Below are 21631 nucleotides of genomic sequence, written 5' to 3' on the forward strand. Positions count from 1 at the left end.
AGTTAGAGATGAATGATCTACTGAACATGACAACAACAATAATAATAATAATCTGTGACGTAATTTACTTAATACGAAATAGAACATTAGGTTATGAAGACGACTGGGAGGGGTGAAAGTAATGAAGTTTTTTTTTTTCAATTCATACAAGTAAAAGACCCTAAATCTTTTTCTTTTCTTTTATTTATTTGAATTAAAGCAATGATGATCTCTTTTTACTTGAATAAGAATAGCAATTTAAAATTCTTCATGATTATTAAATATCGTCTGTTTATGTCCATTGGGAATAAGAAATGAACAAATCAACAGACAATCAAACCTATTTGCAGTTTAATGATTTTATTGAGATTATAATAGATGATTTTCAATAATACGAATATTGAATCAACCACAACACCACAGATTGGATCACAATAATTAATGATTAATTTAAACGAATAAGGAATATTAGCCGGGAGAGTAGCAAATGCAAAAAAAAAAAAATTTCTTTATTGGAGAATACACCAATGAAATATACACAATAGAATAAGGATTGCTTTGACATTTTATGTGTGAATAAAGTAGATTTAAAAGTAGAATAAAATGAAATATGTAATACGTAATATGTGTAATGTAAAAGCAAGTGAAGCTATTATTGCGAAACAAAACAAACAAGCGCCAAAATGAATACAATAATGAACACACAAAACTATAACTAAAAGAACAACTACAATGTATTGTATGCTATTGTACTGTATTATATTACTCTTACTTGTTTCTGAAGATAACACAGTAGTAGAGGAAGAAGGAGGAAGTGGAGGAGGTTCACAAGGAGCAGGGAAAGATATAATGGTTTCTATTTAAAACCACACCCAAAAAAGTTTAAACTAATAGATACTCTTGGGCTATTGTTATTCTTACCAACACTTAGACATAAAAGGGATCGCCCTGGTACAAAGTCATTAACAACTCAACAACAACAACAACAACAACCATAAGCGTACTAGTTTAAACCTCAGAATCAATCCAACTACCAAAACCCGAGTATACTAGTCTAATTTGCAATATTAACACACAGACACATACACAAAGTCGTGCACACAAGTACAAATTATCCCAATTGGGTAATCAGTCTCTTTTGTGTGAGTGTACATTGCGTTTGTGTAATTTAATATAAGTTCAATATAAATTTAGTTTCTGTGTGTTTGAATAGCAAAGTGAATTAGAAAGAGGGGGAGGAGAAGGAAGGCATGTTAACAGGAAGGGGTAGAGCCATTTTTTTTTTTATTTCACACCAACAAGCAATTGAAATGCAATTAATCATTCAAGAAAGTCCGAAGCTGACTTAAGGTTAGGTTTAAATTGTCAATAGATGAATGATACATTAATAATAAATTATATAAAATCAATTCAATTTCCCGGATAGTGTTTTATTTTTAATTTTTGAGAGTTACATAATTGAAAAAATTGGGTAAATCATTTACAAATATTAACATCCATTGCATAGAGAGGGCATTTTCAACAAACAACAACAAGTCACACTTGTACATACACATACTGTATAAATTAATTTTTATCATTTTAGGTTCAAACTTTTTCTTCCCTTACACTTTGTATCTGGCGTGAGAGTGAGTGAATGAGTAAGTGAATAAGTGTGTGTATATTTCATTGATTGTGCATATTATCCTCCCCCCTTTTTCCCATTATTTTTAGTTCCACTTCTTCTCCTCCCCCACAACTTCATCATCTTATTTATTATTACACACAGAACTATTACCTAGTATATAATCATAGTGAATTAACTATAAACAAAGAATAAGTTGAAATATTTTTCAGTTCTTCAAAGTTTTTCTTTTTTGTTTTTTTTGTTGTTCAAATTACCACTTAATATTTGAAGTTATATACTAACCATGGATAACACACATAATAATACACATGATGGTTATGATATGAACAACCAACTCCACCACCACCACCAAAATCCTATACCTCAATTCAATCAATTCCATCAACAGCAACAACAACAGCAGCAGCAGCAGCTACCACCACCACCTCAGCAACAATTACCATCTCAACTGAATTATAATCTACTACCTTCTCATTCAACTACAACTACTGGTAATTCCACTACCAATTTTAATGGGAATGGCCACACCCATAATATCAACAATACAAGTACTCCACCACTACCTATATTAAAATCTTCACTTCCTGATCCTTTACTTTCTACTTCAAATGCCCAATCTGTTTCTATGAATAGAAGAAGATCTTCAAATACTACAAATTCTCCAACTAACAATGATTTTGATTCAAAAACTTGTCAATTTTGTCATAAACAATTTGCTCATAAAGGGTCTTTGGGTAGACATCTTGATTTTAAAAAAGGGGATCCCTGGCATCCCATTGATCAAGTTAACTTAATTAGAATTAATGCATCAAGAAGAAGAAGTAGTGATTTTAGTTTCCATTCAATTGATGAGAATTCTACTAATAATAACAATAACTTATCTTCAAATTCTTCAACTCCAGTACTTTCTGCTGCCTCACTAAGTAAAGTATCCTCAACTGTTTCTTTAAATAAAATACCTTCAAATACTTCACTACATACATCGAACCAACAACTGAACTCAACTACCTCATCTACAGCCACTACTCCATCATCGTCTATAACGAAAAAAAGAAGAGTTTCTAAAAAATCAATGGCAATATCTCAAATGTCAAGTGATTCAGCAAGTGGTCAAAAAGAAAAAAGTAAATTAAGAAGAAAATTAAGAGATCGTAGAATAAAAGCCAAAATATTAACAAATGAATGGTTTCAAGATTTATTTGCTAATCAAAAATTACCTGATTTTTTAACAAATAGTAATGAAATTCAACCTCCTGAATTATTTGTTCATTTAGTTGCTTTATATTTACCTGTTAATGAATGGCCAACAAATTCTCCACCTGATGAATCATATCTTAATTTAATTATTAATAGAATGAAAGTTCGACAAAAATCAAATTTAATAAATTTATTAAATTTAAGTTTTAAAAATTATAAATTACTTAAAAATGATTTGAAATTTCAATTATGGAATCAAGAATCTATTAAAGTATTAAAATCAACTATTGGTAATTTTTCAATTTGTGATTTATATGAAATTAAATCTGTTATCGCCAAAAGAGAACAAGCTAATTTTGAAGAAATTTGTCGAAATGATAAATTATCAGCATTTGTTGAAGTCGAACCTACTTCTACATCCAATATAACACCACCAGTAGAAAATGAGGAGGATTTAGAAGAAGAAGAAGAGGAAGAAGAAGAAGAAGAGGAAGCAGAAGAAACCGATAATTCTCCTGATCGTCCACCACCACCACCACCACCGCCACAATCTTCTCAACAACAATTACCACTATTACCAAATCACCATCCACATCATAATCCTTATATTTCACAAATTTCTGAAGTACAACATCCTAATTTTGAAGACTTTAGTTCTTCATTTGATAAATTTTACTAGATGATTATTATATATTATTATTCTTATTTATACACTTTTGCTCTCCCTTTTTCCTATTCTTCAAAATTTTTGTAGTATTAGATGTTCAATATAAATTTCATAAGTAGATAAATCACCCGTCAAGTTAGATGTTGTATACATTGCAGCATCAAATGTCGTAAACTAAGAATGTCGCAACCCACTCATACAGATTTTTGGATATTTTTTTTTTTCTGTTGTTTCTTCGGATTTAAAATCACCAGTTCTTGTCCAAATCATTAACCAACCCTTTGATGCAATGGCAACCCCAGAAAGTATAAGAATAGTTGTAGTTGGAGATGATGAAGTTGGAAAATCATCGTTGATTTCATCATTAGTTAAGGAAACCACCATAATTGATCGTCAATTACATAATAATAATGTCTTACCTCCAATAACCATATCTAGAGATGATTATTTAGAAAGTATTCAAGAGTATTCATCTATAAATAATGAAATTCCATTACCTCCAAAGAAACAAAATTCTAAAAAACAAAATATTAAGCCAAGTTTACATGATTCAAATGATGATTTACTGATACTGAAATATATCCCTACTATAACTACAATTATCGATACATCAAGTTCCGATATGAATAATCTTCAACAAGAATTAAAAAGAGCTGATGTTATATGGTTAGTTTATTGTGATCATTATACATATGAAAGAATATCATTACATTGGATGCCATTATTTAGAAGTTTGGGAGTTAATTTACCTATTATATTATGTGGGAATAAATCAGATTTAATAAGTTTAAAGAAAAAATTTATAAAATCACAAAATTCTGAAGAATTTATACCATTAATTAATGAATTTAAAGAAATCGAAGCAGGAATTAGATGTAGTGCTAAAAATAATTATAATGTTGTTGAATGTTTTTATTTATGTCAAAGAGCAATAACTCATCCAATATCTCCAATATTTGATTCAAAAGAACGTGAATTAAAACCTGGTGCTATAAATGCTTTGAAAAGAATTTTCTTTTTAAGTGATACTGATCAAGATGGTTATTTAAATTATAAAGAATTTTCAAATTTACATAAAAAAGTATTTAATAAAGATGCTGAAGTCGAAGAATTTAATGAAATTATACATAAAATAGATGAGGAAATATTACCTGAATATTCAAATAATTCCACCCCTTTAATTATTTCAGAAGATGGATTTCTTAAATTGAATAAAATTTATGCTGAATTGGGTAGACATGAAACAATATGGGGTATTTTAAGAGCATTTAATTATACAAATTCTTTATCATTAAATGATAATTTTTTAAATCCAAAAGTTGATATCAATCCAAATTCAAGTGTTGAATTATCACCCACGGGATACAAATTTTTTGTTGATTTATTTATTAAATTTGATAAAGATAATGATGGTGGGTTAAATGAATTAGAATTAGAACATTTATTTAAACCAACTCCTGGTATACCTAAATTATGGGTAGATAATCAATTTCCAAAATCAATAGTTTGTAATGATGAAGGATTTGTCACATTACAAGGATGGTTAGCACAATGGAATTTAACTACTTTTTTAAATTATAAAACTACTTTAGAATATCTTGCATATTTAGGATTTGAGCTTGATTCAACAAAAGCTATTAAAATAACAAAACCAAGGAAAGTTCGACAAAAACATGGAAAATTATTAAGAAGTTCAATTAATGATCGAAATATTTTTAATTGTTTTATAGTTGGTGCACCAAAAGCAGGTAAAACTTCATTATTGGAAACTTTTTTACATAATTCTTATAGTGAATTCTACTCCCCTACAATTCAACCAAGATTGGCTGTTAAAGATATTGAATTAAGAGGCGGGAAACAATGTTATCTTATACTTGAAGAATTGGGAGAATTAGAACCAGCTATACTTGAGAATAAATCAAGATTAGATCAATGTGATATAATTTTGTTATGTTTATGATTCCTCAGATCCTGAAAGTTTTCAATATTTGGTTGAATTACGTAAAAAACATGGATGCAAATTAGATGAAATCCCAAGTGTTTTTGTTGCTTTAAAAGCCGATTTAGATAAACAACAGCAACGTTCAGATGTTCAACCTGAAAATTATACAAGAGATTTATTTTTAAATTCTCCTTTACATGTATCTTTAAATTGGAACAGTTCATTACATGAATTATTCATTCAATTGGTTGATGCTGCTAAAAATCCTTCAATCTGTACTCCTGGTTTAAAATTAGATTCAAATGTTGAACAAGAAGATATGAAACATTTAATTATTGCTGGTACAACTATTGGAGTAATGGTTCTTGTATCAGTTTGGGTTTTAAGTAGTCTTCGAAAAAGATAATGCGGCGTAATATAACATTTCCCAAATGGGGCTACTCACATTGAATTTTTTTCTTGCTTTTTTCGCTTTTTCCTCGTTTTCTCTCTTTAGTTCATCTCATCATGAAAAAAAAAAATCTAAAACAAAAAAAAAAATTCTTTCTACAATAATCTTCAATAATCTATTTTCTATTATCACGTTAAAACTATTATAAAAAAAGATGTCTTCATCATCAGGAGAGAAAGAATTCAAACCAGTTACAGTTAATAAACCTATTCCAAACACATATGATCTTGGAAATTTAGCTACATTTGATCCAAATCCTTTGGATAATTCAATTCTAACCTCTAATAATGAAAAAGAAAAAGAAGATTATCTTACATCAACAACTAGAGATAATGTACAATTATTAATTAATCAAATTTTATCATTACCTGTTAAAACTACAACTGAAACTCATGGATCATCAACAGGACAAAATTCAACTATGACATTAATTCAATTACCTGATGCAACAACAATACTTCCAAGAGAAAAACCAATTCCAAAGAAGAAACCAATGACTAAATGGGAACAATTTGCTGCTAGAAAAGGTATTAAACCAAAAGAAAAATCTGGTAAATTGGTATTTGATGAAAATTCAGGTGAATGGGTACCTAAATGGGGTTATAAAGGTAAAAATAAACAAATTGATGATCAATGGTTAGTTGAAGTTGATGATAAAGTTAAAAATACAAATAATGAATTGATTGATCCAAGAACTTTAAGAAGAGCTGAAAGAAAGAAATTAGTCAAGAAGAATGAATTACAACATAAACGAAATTTAAGAAATCAATTGAAATAGAACCTTTTAAATATATATATATATATTAGGTTGTTGTTTGTATAGAATTATTGTTTAATGAAACCAAACCATTTTTGATTTCCTTGACAAACTGGACATTGTTTAAATTGTAAATATTCTGCTTTGTTTCCGTTTGATCAATATCGACGAGTTACATTACCATTTGTCAATTCATCTTGCAAGGATTCAAAACCGTTGATTGCAAAATGTGGTATGAACTTAAATGGAGGATGGAAATGAATATGTAATAATCTCATTATGGGCAATCTTTATTGAATAATGATGAACATAAAAGAAAACATTCATGAAGAGTCTATTCTTCAGTGGTTATACAGCGTAGAGAATGTTGATAACGCACAGCATCAAAAGGATTTAGGTATTGATCATGTAATGATAAGAAAGCTAAATTACTAGACAAACGTGATATTCATTTAGGAAATGATAATAGGATTGTTATTTGAGTATACAAACATGATTATTGGTTTGCATAAGTAGCAAGTTAGATAAAGGGCTGATTTCAGAGTATTTTTGTGACGACGAAGAGTATCTTGTGGTAGATGGAACGATGTGGGTCGACTTGGTTCCACTAATCTGGCACTAGTTTTTTTAATCTAGGACCGAGGAAATAGAGAGAGGGAGAGAGGGCGTGTTGCAATTACGAATTATTTTCTTTCTCTTTTATGGCGTTGTACAAAAATTTCATCAACCACAAGAAAAGAAAAGAAAAAAAAAAACAATAAACAAAACAGAAAAACAGAAAAACAGAAAAAAAAATCTACAAACCCAATTTTAATCAATTTTTAGAATTAAGATAATCAGAAGAAGATCTGATTGAGTTGCATAAGAAAACAGATAATAACAATGAGTACTGATTTTGATCCTAATAAATATCTTCCTACAATTGATGTATGTAATTTATAATTATCATCTTGAAATTATCGGACTTTTTTTTTTTCTTTGTTTGTTTGTCCTCCAATTTACCCCCTCCTAGTCCATCGTCGAGATTTTCAATTACTAACATATGAATATAGGCCATATTAAGTGTCGCTAATTTAGAAGAGGTAACAGTTAGAAGAATTAGAAATGCATTACAAGAGTTATTTGGTGTAGATTTAACCGAAAATAAAGTATGTATTTACAAATATCAACCAAGGAGTTACCTACAGGAATTTTAGTACTAACTATTATAAATTTTAAGAAACAAATTAATGAATTGATTCTTAATAGATATCAAGATCTAGCTAATAGAAGAGAAAAAGAAGCGAAATTAAGTAAAGAAGAAATGGAAAGACAAGATGCTTTATTAGCTGCAAAATTATCAAGAGAAGAAAATACAAGATTATCCAAAAGATCAAGTCGAAATGGAACATCAAGTACAACAACGTCAGGAGCAACCAAGACTTCCACGACAAAAAGAAAAAGAAAACCATTAACTGAAGCTCAAATTGCAAATAATCCATTCAATCGAGAAATGTATTTATCACCGGATTTAACTTCAGTTATTGGAGTTGAAAAAACTTCAAGACCTAAAGTTGTGAAATTATTATGGTCTTATATTAAAGATAATAATTTACAAAATCCAAATGATAAAAGACAAATTGAATGTGATGAGAAATTATATCGAGTATTCAAAAAAAAATCTGTTGGTGCTTTTGAAATGAATAAATTATTAAGTAATCATATTTTTAAACCTGAAGATTGGGATGATTCAACTACTTCAACTCCAATTAGTTCTCAAGTCGATAATGAAATAAATCTGAGTCAACCAATTATCCATAGTGATGATTTCGTTGAAGACGAACCAAGTTCAGAAGAAGAATAATGATAATACTCTCCTGCCTGTTTCAACTAAAAAGACGTTATTATGTATCATTTGTGTATATTGTACTAGTAAAATTTTAAAGTCTATTTTTTTTTAGTAATTGATTATATAATCAGCACGTGATTTAGCAATAATTTCCTAAAATGGATTTTGTGAAATCTTGACACGGAAATGCCAACGGTACAGACACGCACATATACACAAGAAAGAAAGAAAGAAAAAAATCACACCAAAAAAATCAGACAGCCAAACAAAAAAAAAGAAAAAGAAAAACCGAATTCCAGACAACAGCCATATAACCCATAAACGGCAACTATAATCCGATCTAGTTGATCTTTTGAAGTTATTGATAGTTCTTTAGTGAAAGAACCAACGAGACATATGAATTCAAGATCGCCAATTCCAGTGAGGCTGCCTCCGATCTCAAGAAGAGTGGTTAGTATGGCGTCTACTTCCACAATTCCACTTGCTCATCATTCACAATCAATGGTTGATAAATCAGAATTGTATAAATATGTTTTAAAAATAGTCTTACTAGAATATAGCAATGAAGCAAGATTTCGTACTCCTATTTTAGATTCCCTTATCGCATCATCAGGATCATTCAATAATAGTGGTAGTGGTGGTAGTAGTAGTATACCACGTAGAATTAATAATACTAATGGGAATGCAGGAAATAGATCAAGTATGGTTTTTGATCAAAAATTACCAAGTTATGCATTTAAGAACTTAAGAGTTCAACTAAATTTAATTATGACAAATCAAAAGATTGTGGATGAGAAATTCAGAAGAAGTTTATTACGATTATATGGAGAATTATTAAACCAAGATATTGAAAATGAATTAAGAAATATTGATTTTTTAATTTCAAAATTTACTGCATTTGCAAGTCAAGAATTACGAAAAGTTTCAGAATTTGAAAATGATGATGCATTGAATAAAACTGTATTCAAACAAACTCGTTCATTTATTGATTTGTTAATTGAACTAATTAAAAATAAAAAAGATTTTGATTCTGGATTAATATCTCAATTAAATCAACGAAAAGATTCATTTCAAGATAAATCGAATTCAAAACTTATTCAACCAGAACAAAATCAAAATGTTAAATATCCAACTAAATCTTATAGAATAAGTGATATGAATAAATCCGCAATTGAATTGATTAAGAAAATTTTTGGTGTTGATGATACTCAATTACAACAAGATGTATTTAAATATAAAGATATCTCATTGGCTAAACCAGCTCATAATGATGCCAAAGAATTAATTAAAGTTCCAATTTCAATTGATAATAATTTTGTATCAGATGTGGCGCTTAATCAATGGAAAGAAAGACAACAGAATATGACAAATCAGGTTATTAATAGATATAAAATTCCAGCTGATTTAACTTTATTACCATTGCCTCCATTACCTCAAGGTGAAGATTTTTTTATAATACCTAGGAATGGTGAGGCAAGGAGTTATTTCATGTCACTTGTAAAGTTGGTTATTTCGTTGAAAAATCAATTGGACTTTTCGGATCCAGGGAAACCAATACTTGAAAAATCAGAATCTGATATGTTAAATATTATTGCAAGAGTATGGCATATTGATTATCCTACAAGAGCAGTAGCTTTCTATTCAGCCGTACAAGAAGTGAATGGCTTGGTTGACTTCCCAATTGAATCTGATTCTTCCAAGAAAGGCTCCTCCAACCTGACACCGGTTAATATTCCTGCTAGTGAGAAACTTTTCCACACCTGTAAACGAATTGTTGAAGATGATGGTGGATTGGATTGGGATGAAAAACAATACACATGGTCTTTGGAAGATCAACAAGAATGGATTGATAATCTAAGTGATACGTACAGTCAAACATTTGTGGGGTTGAGAGAAAACATTCAATTAATATTTAATAAAACCGTTAAACCCAAATTTGGTCCATATTTGCAGTTTCTTGGTGATTATGTAGAATCAGATTCGTTATTTCCAGCATTGGTTGAATCTGATTTACCTAAAAAGTGGGAGAAAAGATTAAAGAAAACATTGACAAGAGTTGCTGGTAGTAGGTACGAAGAATATTTATTTACAATACCAAGAGATGATTCCATTAATGTCATTCATATGATTAATGTTTGTGAAGCATTGGTGAAAGATATAAGAGATTTACAAAAACGTTACAAGAATCCCTTGTTGGGATTTTTAAATGTTTCTCGATCAGTCGCAGCCATAACAACGGGGATGTTTGCCAGTGATGCACAAAAGACAATACAATATATTCAACTTGTCACCAATAATCGTAACGAAAGAATTCCTTATTCCGATGCATTAGAAGTTTATCAATTATTAAGTGAAATCAGAGATATTTATAATCAAGTCACACCGTCAGGTTCAAAGTTTAATTTTAATTTAGAAAAATTCTTCTTTCCTTATTTGAAATCATGGGTAGAAGAAAGTGATGAAAAAATCCACCTGATTGTTTCTGAAGCATTTAAAAAAGATGATTACGCTCCAATTAATTTAGATGAAGATCAAAAACGAAACAGTAATGCAGTTTTGGATATATTTTCCATTATCAAGCAATATTTGAATGCGTTAAAGAAACAAAATTGGGGTGACGAATATCAACTCGTGACAGTATATACTACATTATTAAAGAGTATTTCCAATGGGGCCATTTTTTATTCTGATGAAATCACCACTAAAATTATTAAAGAACTAGAACCTAAAGTTGAAGAAAAGGAAAAAGAAGAATTATCCAACCAAGAAGAAAAGAAGAATTGGTTTGATGGAGTTAAAAATGTTGTTTCCAATATTCAAAATTTTAAAAGACCAGAACCAGAAGTTGTCTATAATTTTGAACCTCAAACTTGTATTGCATTGAATAATATTTCTTCCATGATGCATAATTTAACTAAGTTAGAAGATTGGTTAGATCCAGAATCAATTTCAGATTCCTTGGCAACTTATAATCCTAATTCTAGAACACAGTATCTAAGTCATGTTTTTTCATTAAGAGTAGTACGAGGAGAAAACCTTCGAGCTTATAAGGATTCAACAAGTGGTAAGATCAATCCGTATGTAGCGATAAGAGATTTAGATACCAAAAAACTTATTGGCAAAACAAGAATGATTGAACATAGTCCTGATCCTTATTGGGATGAAGAATTTGAAATCACTATTCCTGCAAATTCTTCATTAAACACCTATGTTACTGTTTGGGATGGTAGATTTGGTCAACATTGTATATGTGGTAAAGCACCATTAGAACTAAATCCAAGAAAATTCAAACATAATGGTATACCCGAAGAAATTGTTTTAGATCTTGATTTACAAGGTAAAATTATTATTGAAGTTGCTGTTGAAAGTGAAACTTTGGATGCGATGTTTGTCATGGGAAGAGCTTATAGATCATTGAAAAGAGCCCAAGAAAGGTCAATCAAATTAATTGTTGAAAAATTTAGTGGATTTATTTCAAATTGTTTTTCCAAGCAGAATCTTAAAGCAGTTTGTGCAAAAGGTTCCAATCCTTCCAGAGAAGAATTTGAAGCATCAATTGAAAATTTATGTGATTATTTAAATATGAATTTATCAATTTTGAAAGAATTTTTAATGGATGAAAATTTCATGAAAGTTATGGTTGAGACCTGGAAACATGTGATTAATTCCGCTGATGAGTTGATGTTGCCAAATTTATCAAAGGCAAAAATTAAAGCTGAAGGGGGCTCATTATCTTTAACATCTTCCTCGTCTTCATCGTCTTCATCACATTATACAAATACATCATCCTGGCAATCGATGACATCAAAATTTTCAAACGTTTCATTAGCTTCAATAGGTATATCTGGTATGGATGGGCCATTATCAATAGTTGAAATTGAAACAATTTTGCAATGGTTAAATTTTTTGTGTTCATTTTTCCATAATGAAGGTAATGGACCACCAATGGAAGATTTAAAAACAGATAAATATCAATCTTTATTACTTGTTCCCGCATTATATGATCAATCAGATGATTATTTAATTGAGGAAGTTAATAACTTATCTTCAGCTTATGTTCAAATGTTAAATAATAGAAATAACATTGATTCTTATGTTACTACACCTTCTTCTTCCAATGCAAGAAATATTAATAATTCAAGAAGTATAAATCGAGCTGGAAGTTTATTAAGAAATAAAACAATCAATGCAAATGCAACTGCCAAATTAAGAAAGCAAGCCGCTAAAGAAGTTCAAGAATCAAGATCTGATCCAATTTCAAGTAAAACTTTAAAAGAAGATATAATTTTAAGAATTTTAATTTCAAGAGGTCGAAAAGATTTTGTTTGTCAAAGATTAAATCAAAGAGCTAAGATAGCTTATAGTATGGCTACCGAAAGAATGGTTAGAGCTGTAGCTGAAAAAAAGTTCACTTCATGATGTATAGTATATTTCCTTATATATATGTAATATAACAATATTCTTTTATTTCTTCTTCTTCTTCTTTTTTGGGTTAAATATAAAACATACAATAAAATTAAAACTACATAAATAAAAACTAAAATACAATTAATAAAAATAATAATAAAAAATAGAACTCAATCTCTCAAGACTTATTTATTTTCTTCAGTTGAAGATTGTTTTTCTGGTTCAATAGTTGCAATTGTTGATTCTTGTATTTGAACATCTTCAGAAGTAGTATCATTTGCTTCATGTGGAATGGTAGTATCATTACCGTCTTGAACAACACTTTCATCTGGTTTTTTATCTTCTTCTACTTGTTGATTATGTTGTTGTTGTTGTTGTTGTTCCTCGTCTTGCTTCTCATTTTTAACATCTTTCATTTCAACATCTTCATCAGCAACTTTTGGTTGTTCTTGAGTTGTTGATTCAATCGGTTGTTCTTCACTTGGTTTTGATTGTTCAGTGGTCAGAAAAACTTCAGTGACAGTTTCAATTTCAGTGACTTCCTTTTCATCTACTTTATTTTTTAATCCTTCTTCATATTGTCTGAATTCATCAGCTCCTTTTTCAAGTAAAATCTCAATACCTTCTTCAGAAACTGGTGCTTTTGATCCACTTTCTTCATCTTCAGTTATAGTTGATTTCCAACCATAATCTTCACTTTCAACTAATTTCCTAAGATGTTCTAATTTATCACCTCTCTTGAAATTTTCATCTTGTTTTTTATAAACTGAATTGGAAACAAACTCATCATGAGATCCGTTTTCAAAAAATAATCTATATGAATTCTCGCAAACAGACACTTTAAGACCAGATCCTGTACGGCCTTCAACTGAATCTTCTTCCACAGCTTCAATAAATGTTCTTGAAAATGGCATGTTCAATTTAGAAGCAGGCACGCCTTCTGTTGGATGAGACATCACATAACTGGTAACATAATAGTTATATTTTTCTTCAGCATTCTCATGATCGCTGATTGTCAAATCATCTAGACTAATGAATTGAATATTAACCTTGTGATTACTTTCATTGTAAGCAATCTTGAACATATTCTCATCGGCTGACATCAAAGATCTAACCAGTATACGGTATAAGATTTGTTCCTTAGCACTGGAAACAGGTTTCAATCTATCATTTTCAAACAACACCATCATTTCTGAGGTCTTGGTATCTGAGATCATGGTATGCATATGCTTAATCATAGCTTGAACAACCTTATCAACAGTGTAAATCTTATATGCTTTGTTTCTGTAACCTTGACGTAATGTTTCTTCAAACCATTGATGTTCAATATCACCTTCAATCAACTTGGCAGATAAATCCAAAACTTGTTTGTAACAATCTTTAGAGCCAACAATCTCAATGCCCATATCTTCCAATTGATGAGAAACCAAGTTCAAATCTTTAGCAAATTGTGGGAGTTTACGGTTTCTTATTTCTTCGCCGACTTTCTCATTCATCAACTTTATTTCTTCTAATCTTTCATATAACGTTCTCAAGTGACGGAAAAACACGTAAATGGTAGTATTACAGAAGAAGTTGTATTTATCACGTCTTTTCTGGGTGTTTTCATCATCAAACAAGAATTTGGTGTTTGCAGTTTTTATCCACAATTCACTTGATTTCTCAAGTTCTTCATTGGCTTCTTGAATAGCTGACTCGGCAGATTGTGGACCAGGGGAACCAGGACGGTCTTCCTTTTTGGATTTAGACTGTTTCTTCAAAACATCTTTAAGAAGATCAGTATCTCTGGATCTCTTCTTGGATGAATCGGATCCATTGTTTCCAGTTTGTTCTGAATCACTATGTTCTTCATCAATTACACTGCTGTCGTGCTTTTCAGATTTGCCTCTCGCCAATAAAGCTGCTTCAACAGCTTCCTTTGGTATACTAAAAAACAAGGAAATAAAGAATTGGAAAAATTGCAATAATCTTTCTCTGTCATGAGCTGAGTAAGTAGATGACTTGTTAACAAAAATGTCACCCAATCTTAAAATATCAAACAAAATTTCATTATCACTAAAAACATAATTCAATTGTTCTTGAGGCTTTGGAGTCAATGGGTGCAATCTTTTGTTTTGCTGTTCAACCTTAACAGTACTGATTTCACTGATCAATTGTTTGACCGTCAACAATTTCTTATCGGCTTGTTTGAATGTTAAACCAACATGGTCCAAGGATTTATAGAATACTTTTTGTTCCATTTCTCTCCAAACTTTGTTCCATTCTCTTTGAGCACGTTTCCATTCTTCATCTTTTTGTTTCAATCTCTTTAAAACAATTGGGACAGCAATAGCTGGATTGTCATGTAAAGCATCAATAACTTCAAACCCACGGTCTTTGTCATAGATTTTTCTGATCACCTTCTTGTAAATAGTCATAGAATTGTGGCCCAAACCTGGTGGCAATTTGAAGTTAGCCTTCTGTTCAGGAGTCATGTTGGCAATTCTATTGGCAATGGTTTCCAAGATCTGTATAGTACGTAAATTGGACTCCATGTAGTAATCAAATTCCAATCTTTCTTCTTCAATCTTGAACAAAATTTCTTCGTATTGGTTTTTACGATGGGCAATGAAACCAGAGTCTTCAGAAGCCCAAGTTGGATGGCCAACCCATTCGTCATTCAAAACCTCCCAGCACATTTCATCTCTACCAGAACATGGCATATAGGTTTCTGCCTTTGGTAATTGTCTGTAAGATGGACCATATGCTTTACACAACGAAAGTTCTAAGTGATGCTTCTTAAAAGTAATATTTTCAATGTTTTGTGGCTTGTCTTCATACCCAACAAACATTTTGAACCAGTTGAATAATTCCATATGCGGCTCCCCAAAGAAACCTTCAACACGTTCAACTAAAGTATCTTTATCAATAATGTCTTGAGTAAATAAATTTAACACCTTCAAGAAATCACTATAAGTTTGTTTATTACCGATTGCCTTCTTGACCTTATCAAAGAATCCAATTTCTTCTGAAAATGAAGTATTCTTGACAGTACCTGATGGTGGAACTGGTTCAGGAATACCTGGAACCAAAGTAGGATTAACTGGTGGAGCAATAGTCTGTACTTTGTTCTGGCCCTTGCCACCTTTTTGAACGGCAACACCAGATCTAATGTTAGAATATTGACCTTCTTGATTATAGCCATCCTGATACGCTTCTGAAACTGACTTCTTCCTTTGTGGGTATTGTTCATTGGATTGGACAGCATATACGGCCTCAGCACTTGCTCCGGCTGGATAAACAACTTGTTGTGGTTGTTGCTGTTGTTGTTGCTGCTGCGGTTGCTGTTGTGGTTGTTGTGGTTGCTGGTGCTGTTGAGGTGGAATTTGTTGCTGAGCATATGCTGGGCTTGCACCTGTGCCACCTTGTTGAAAGTTGCCAACAGGTGGTAATTGAGTTCCATTATTCACGTAATATCCTTCTTGAACTTGAGTTTGGGTTTGTTGTTGGTAATTTTGGTTACTAGTATCTGGCAAAAATTGCTTAAAGTCATCTAGCAAATCCGGAGAATTGGCAAATAATACGGTAACTTGTTCATAAACCTCAGCAATAGGTTTTTGTTCTCGTTGGTAAGTTTGCAAGATTTCAAGGAACTGTTTATAAGTATCTGGTTGATTAGCAAATCTGGTTTTGATTTTATTGACATAAGAAATGGCATTGTTAAAGTCAACTTGAGCCCCATCATTTTGGGGTTGATTTGCACCTTGTTCTTGATACTGTTGTTGTGGTTGTTGAGCCTGTGGGGCTTGTTGTTGTTGCTGTTGCTGTTGCTGTTGTTGTTGAACAACTTCTTCATTACCCCATCTTTGATTGTAGGTAGCGTTTGAAAGATTTGGTCTGGTTGTAGTTCCAGTTGGAGTGGTAACACGAATAGGGTTAGGATCAGATGGATCTAAAGAACATTCAATCTTGTAACCAGGAGGCAAAAATGTGTTGAATCCTTGAATCAAATTTGGATGACCTCTGAAAAGTGTGGAGACTCGATCAATAACTCCTGGTGTATCAATACTAAAAATATATTGTTAGTAAAAAAAACTATGTTTCGGAAATCAAACTCGTTTATTGCTCCACTTTTTTTTTTTCCTCTTCTAGCGTTTCATTCGGAACAATGGATCGTGATCGTTGCCGTCGCCTCCTTCCTGTACACGGCGGGAAAAAAAAAAAGGTCAATCAAAAGTCCATAGTTACAAACGAGCTGTATGCGCTTAGACAATGATGGAAGGGGAAAAAACAAAAAAGTGAAGAAACTCTTTTGATACATACCTTTGAGATTTGAAATCTTTCATAATGTCAAGGAAATTATTATAAACTTCGGCTTGATTGGAAAATTGTACCTTGACTTGATCCAAATATGATAATGCATCTTTAACATTCAATGGTCTGTAGACATTACTTGTAGAATTTCTATTTGGGATCCCACCCATGCTTGGTGATGTTTGTTGTGGGGGTGGAGGTTGTTGTGGTTGTTGTTGTTTGGGGTGGTGGAGGTTGTTGTTGTTGTTGAACTGTTGGAGTGAACTGGGATTGATCTGGACTTCCATGACCCAAAGAACTTGGTGGTGGTAAATGCGTGCTAGTTGTTCCCAGGGGAGCGCTGATACCCACGTTCGATGGTCTTCTCAAATCAGTTGGTTGTCTTGAACGATCAGTCAGTGCCTTTTTTTTTTTCGAATATTGTTAGTATACCTCTTCCTCCAAAATAAAAGTGATAAATTGTAAACTAATTATACATACTTGTCCTAATGGTACCTGTTCACTTGCAGGATTAATTGATGGGATCGTAAAACCATGATGATGCCCACTGCCATTGCCTAAACTTGGCAAGCTCGGTAATGGATAAAATGCTTGTCCACCTTCATATTGTTGTTAGTAATTCTCAAACTCTGAATGAAACAATTCAATTATAGATATTGATTAACATACCTTGCTCTAAAGTTGCTGGTGGTGGTAAAACTGGGGGATGTTGACGGCTATAGTACAAAAGAAAAAAAAATTGTTAGTTGATGCCATTCTTGGTTATAAATTCAAAGTCTGGGTGACAAATACATACTTAAACTGTTGTCCAAGTGGACGCTGTTGATTATTCCAAGGCTCTTGTTGATTTGACATTTTATTTCTGATCTTAAAAAGAAGGGACTAGGCAAAAATGAAAAAAAAAAATTGCTGATTATAGTTTGTAAACTTCACTTCTTAATCAGTTGCCGTTTTTGTCAAAATATAGTACACTTTTGTAGGGAAAATTGAAATAAAAGAAAAAAAAAACTCTCCAAAACTAACTCCTTTCCTGAAACAATGATGATGGTATGAAATGAGTGGGTTTGGATAATGCTCTTATTGTTGTTGTTGTGAAAATATAAAAAACTGAAACAGAAACAACAAAAAAAAGTAAGTTGATAAATGGGAAGAAAAAAAAATGGAATGGAGACAATTTCTTTCGTTCTTGGTTGTTGTTGTCAAATGAATTTTTCTTTTTCTGTTTGGTGAAAATCCCGACCGAGAAAAATCTCCTACAAAAACAATTGGGTTTTTGTTACTATCATTATACATTAACAGCATCGGACTGCATATAATCGCACTCTGATGTGTGTCTGGTCGTCATTTCTCAGTGTGAGGATTTTTTTGGTCTTTTTTTTTAGTTGTTGTCTGGTTTTTATTATTTGGGCTGTCTGAGTGAAAATTAACATTACTGGCAACCAACCGTCTAATACAACCACCACACAATGAATGCTCCAGATAGATTTGAATTATTTATATTACCAGATGGCGTTGATAAGTATGTATTAACTGTTTGCTTCCAATCAGAAGATCATATGTTCTGATTGCAACTATTGTCAACAGCCGTTATTAACACAACTCAATGTTTTTTAAAGAATAAAAATAACGCCTGATACAAAAGTACCTAATGCTGCCATTGTTAAAATAGAAAGAGAAGATCATACATTAGCTAATCTATTAAGAGCACAATTGTTAAAAGATGATAGAGTAATCTTTGCAGCTTATAAAGTAGAACATCCATTATTTGCCAACTTTGTTTTGAGACTTCAAACAGAAGACGGATATACTCCTCGTGAAGCTTTACAAAATGCTTGTGCTGGATTAATTAGTGAGTTGGATGCTATTAAGAGTAAATTCTCCGATGAATGGCAGCTTAAGGCTATCTTGAATAGCAATGAAGACGATTTTGATTACTAGGTTAAATGGAATAAAACGAAAAAAGAAAAAATAGTGATTACAAAATTTTAAATCTTGGGATAATGTGTATTATTAATCTGTATATTCATTTCAATAAAAGAAAAATGCTAATGGGAAATTCTTTTTTATTTATTTAGATATAATTGAAGAAGAAAAATAATAGTTATAATGTACAAAACTTAAATATACTATAACTGGATTCATAAGGAATCCATTTTCAAGATGATTGAATATGAATTGGTAACGTAAATAGAAAGACAAAAAAAACAAAGAAAGAAAGAACCAGTATTGAATGACTAGTGAAATAAGAAAGAAACAAATAAAGAACAGATATGAAATTTGGATATCAGTGGTATAATACAATAGGCAAACAATAAAAATTAATATTAATGATAATAAAAGTCATGCATAGGGTTCAATCGAATAACCTCATTTTTTGGTTTCACTAAGCTTCCTTGAATGCTTTCTTCTTGATGGCTTCTTTAATGACAGCAATTTTCATTAAGCAATCTGGAACTTCATCGGATAAGAAATCTCCATGTTTGTAAACTAAACTCAATGGTTGAGTTTGGGTTAAACGATTAGGGGCAATATGGGTGATGACTCTACCAGTTTTTGATATACACACCTTATGATGATCCTTAAAATTAAATTGGAAATTACCATTAGTCATTTCAAACATAATATAATCTGGAGTTCTGGTATAACGTCTCAAAAAGACTGTTTCTTTTCTTTCTTCGACTTCACTAACTTTTGATAAATTACTATTCATGTACTTGGCAAAGAAATCGACAATTTCTAATTGTCTCTTAGCTTGAGTAGGTGGGTTTAAAAGTGAGTTTTCAATACATGTCCAACCTTCGTTGTCGTGGTAAATCAATTCTAAATATCTATCAGAATTATGAAGCTTCAACAATGTATTTTCGTCATTGAATAAAACACCGATATCATCATTATTGAGTTGATAGGAGAAACCATATTTGTTTGAATAATCCACCCATTTACTAATTAATGTAGGAGTTTCACATTCAGAAAAATCTGATTCAGTATTAGAGTGTTCTAATCTTCTCATGGTTTGATAGGTGTTAAAACATTCTTCATTAAGGGTGCGAATTGCATGTGAGTAATTTGAATTAAAATTAAATCTTCTTGGTCTTCCAAGTTCACCAGGATCCACTTCTTGATATTTGTTTCTTGTATCATTAGGAGATAAGGATTGTGGAAGCAATGTTCTAGGTTGTTCTGAATGCAAGTCAGAACGCAATATTTCAACAGGATTCTTGGTTTTTGGAGTGTAGATTTCAGCAGCTTTCTTTGCTTGTTTGAAGTTGATGGAAGATTGAGTTTTGCTGATGTGATAAAGACCCTCAGGGGTTTCTTGCAAACTGATTTCTCTTGTTTTATCTGGGAAAGGACCTTTAAACCAATCATAATCTAAAATTTCATCGATGGTTGGTCTGCTTAATGGATTCAAGCTCAACAAATCTTTGATTAAAAATTTGGCAGAATCTGAAATTGGCTTATCTTCTGGGAAATAGTATTCAGTCTTTTTAATTCTTTCATAAATAACATTGACATCTTTGGCTTGGAATGGTGGTTTGCCGATTAGCAAAGCATACATCATGATACCTATTGCCCAAATATCAACTTCAAAACTATGACCTGTTTGTTTACCACCCAAAACTTCAGGGGCAATATAATTTGGAGTACCACAAATGGTGTATTTTCTGGAATCATTAGAAGGCAATACAGAAGCTAAACCGAAATCACCAATCTTCAAGTTCATGTCAGGATCAAAGAAAATGTTACCAAGTTTTAAATCTCTGTGGATAACTCTTCTTGAATGCAAATATTTGATGGCTCCAATAATTTGAACCATGAAAAATCTAACTTCTGGTTCAGAAACTCTCTTTCTGGTTTTCAAAAGTTCCATCAAGGATTGGTTTGGACATATTTCCAATAAAATATACACATTGACATCATCTTCAAAACAATCAACAAAATTTACAATATTTGGATGTTTTAATGATTTGTGAATCTTAATTTCTGACAATAATTTAGTCTTTGTTTTTTCATTTTTAATGGAAGCTTTAGCAACAGTTTTTGCAGCATAGATTTGGCCAGCGGCATCCTTCATTTGGAAACAACGAGCAAAACCACCTTCACCCAAGAAAGTCCCTCGACGATAATCTCTACCATTTCTAGTTCTGACAATAGATGGAGGTGTTTTACATAATGCAGATAATTTTTCCTTTTTCTTCTTTGATTGTTTTTGATCAGATGGAGCGACATTCTCTTTCGTACGTCTAACTGATTTGACAGGAGTGATGTTGTTAGCTCTGGCATTAAGTTGACCACTATTTAATGGTTGTAATGCTTGTGGACGAAGTGCAGACATATTAGATAATGCAAATTATAAAGATTATTAAAATAATAATAAAATGATGACAGATTAAAAAAAAACGGTAATTGGGAGTGTATGACACTGGAGTAATGCAAACGATTTCTAATGATAAAAAAGAATTTCTATATGGGCGTCAAATTG

At 31.4% G+C, this 21631-nt stretch overlaps 8 protein-coding genes across 8 annotated transcripts; 5 read left to right on the forward strand and 3 right to left on the reverse strand. All coding sequences in view use genetic code 12, as the record gives it.

Annotated features, from left to right (window-relative positions):
• Nucleotides 1-1889: 1889 nt before the first annotated feature.
• On the forward strand, nucleotides 1890-3482 carry CTRG_04391 (uncharacterized protein; the record flags this gene model as incomplete). The annotated part of the gene is made up of 1 exon (XM_002550048.1): nucleotides 1890-3482. One exon carries the CDS (start codon nucleotides 1890-1892, stop codon nucleotides 3480-3482), a length of 1593 nt encoding a protein of 530 aa, XP_002550094.1.
• Nucleotides 3483-3759: 277 nt separating this feature from the next.
• On the forward strand, nucleotides 3760-5430 carry CTRG_04392 (ERMES complex Ca(2+)-binding regulatory GTPase; the record flags this gene model as incomplete). The annotated part of the gene is made up of 1 exon (XM_002550049.1): nucleotides 3760-5430. One exon carries the CDS (start codon nucleotides 3760-3762, stop codon nucleotides 5428-5430), a length of 1671 nt encoding a protein of 556 aa, XP_002550095.1.
• A 587-nt stretch (nucleotides 5431-6017) lies between these two features.
• On the forward strand, nucleotides 6018-6641 carry RRS1 (Rrs1p; the record flags this gene model as incomplete). Its single annotated transcript, XM_002550050.1, has 1 exon — nucleotides 6018-6641. One exon carries the CDS (start codon nucleotides 6018-6020, stop codon nucleotides 6639-6641), a length of 624 nt encoding a protein of 207 aa, XP_002550096.1.
• A 1129-nt stretch (nucleotides 6642-7770) lies between these two features.
• On the forward strand, nucleotides 7771-8463 carry CTRG_04394 (uncharacterized protein; the record flags this gene model as incomplete). Its single annotated transcript, XM_002550051.1, has 1 exon — nucleotides 7771-8463. One exon carries the CDS (start codon nucleotides 7771-7773, stop codon nucleotides 8461-8463), a length of 693 nt encoding a protein of 230 aa, XP_002550097.1.
• A 381-nt stretch (nucleotides 8464-8844) lies between these two features.
• Nucleotides 8845-12867, forward strand: CTRG_04395 (uncharacterized protein; the record flags this gene model as incomplete). The annotated part of the gene is made up of 1 exon (XM_002550052.1): nucleotides 8845-12867. The coding sequence occupies one exon, from the start codon at nucleotides 8845-8847 to the stop codon at nucleotides 12865-12867; it is 4023 nt and encodes a 1340-aa protein (XP_002550098.1).
• Nucleotides 12868-13040: 173 nt separating this feature from the next.
• SIN3 (transcriptional regulator) lies at nucleotides 13041-15710 on the reverse strand (the record flags this gene model as incomplete). The annotated part of the gene is made up of 1 exon (XM_002550053.1): nucleotides 13041-15710. One exon carries the CDS (start codon nucleotides 15708-15710, stop codon nucleotides 13041-13043), a length of 2670 nt encoding a protein of 889 aa, XP_002550099.1.
• Nucleotides 15711-15793: 83 nt separating this feature from the next.
• On the reverse strand, nucleotides 15794-16297 carry CTRG_04397 (uncharacterized protein; the record flags this gene model as incomplete). The annotated part of the gene is made up of 1 exon (XM_002550054.1): nucleotides 15794-16297. One exon carries the CDS (start codon nucleotides 16295-16297, stop codon nucleotides 15794-15796), a length of 504 nt encoding a protein of 167 aa, XP_002550100.1.
• A 3234-nt stretch (nucleotides 16298-19531) lies between these two features.
• CDC5 (polo kinase) lies at nucleotides 19532-21484 on the reverse strand (the record flags this gene model as incomplete). Its single annotated transcript, XM_002550055.1, has 1 exon — nucleotides 19532-21484. One exon carries the CDS (start codon nucleotides 21482-21484, stop codon nucleotides 19532-19534), a length of 1953 nt encoding a protein of 650 aa, XP_002550101.1.
• Nucleotides 21485-21631: the final 147 nt, after the last annotated feature.

The sequence above is a fragment of the Candida tropicalis genome (genome assembly GCF_000006335.3).
Source record: "Candida tropicalis MYA-3404 genomic scaffold supercont3.6, whole genome shotgun sequence".
Taxonomy (NCBI): Eukaryota; Fungi; Ascomycota; class Pichiomycetes; order Serinales; family Debaryomycetaceae; genus Candida; species Candida tropicalis.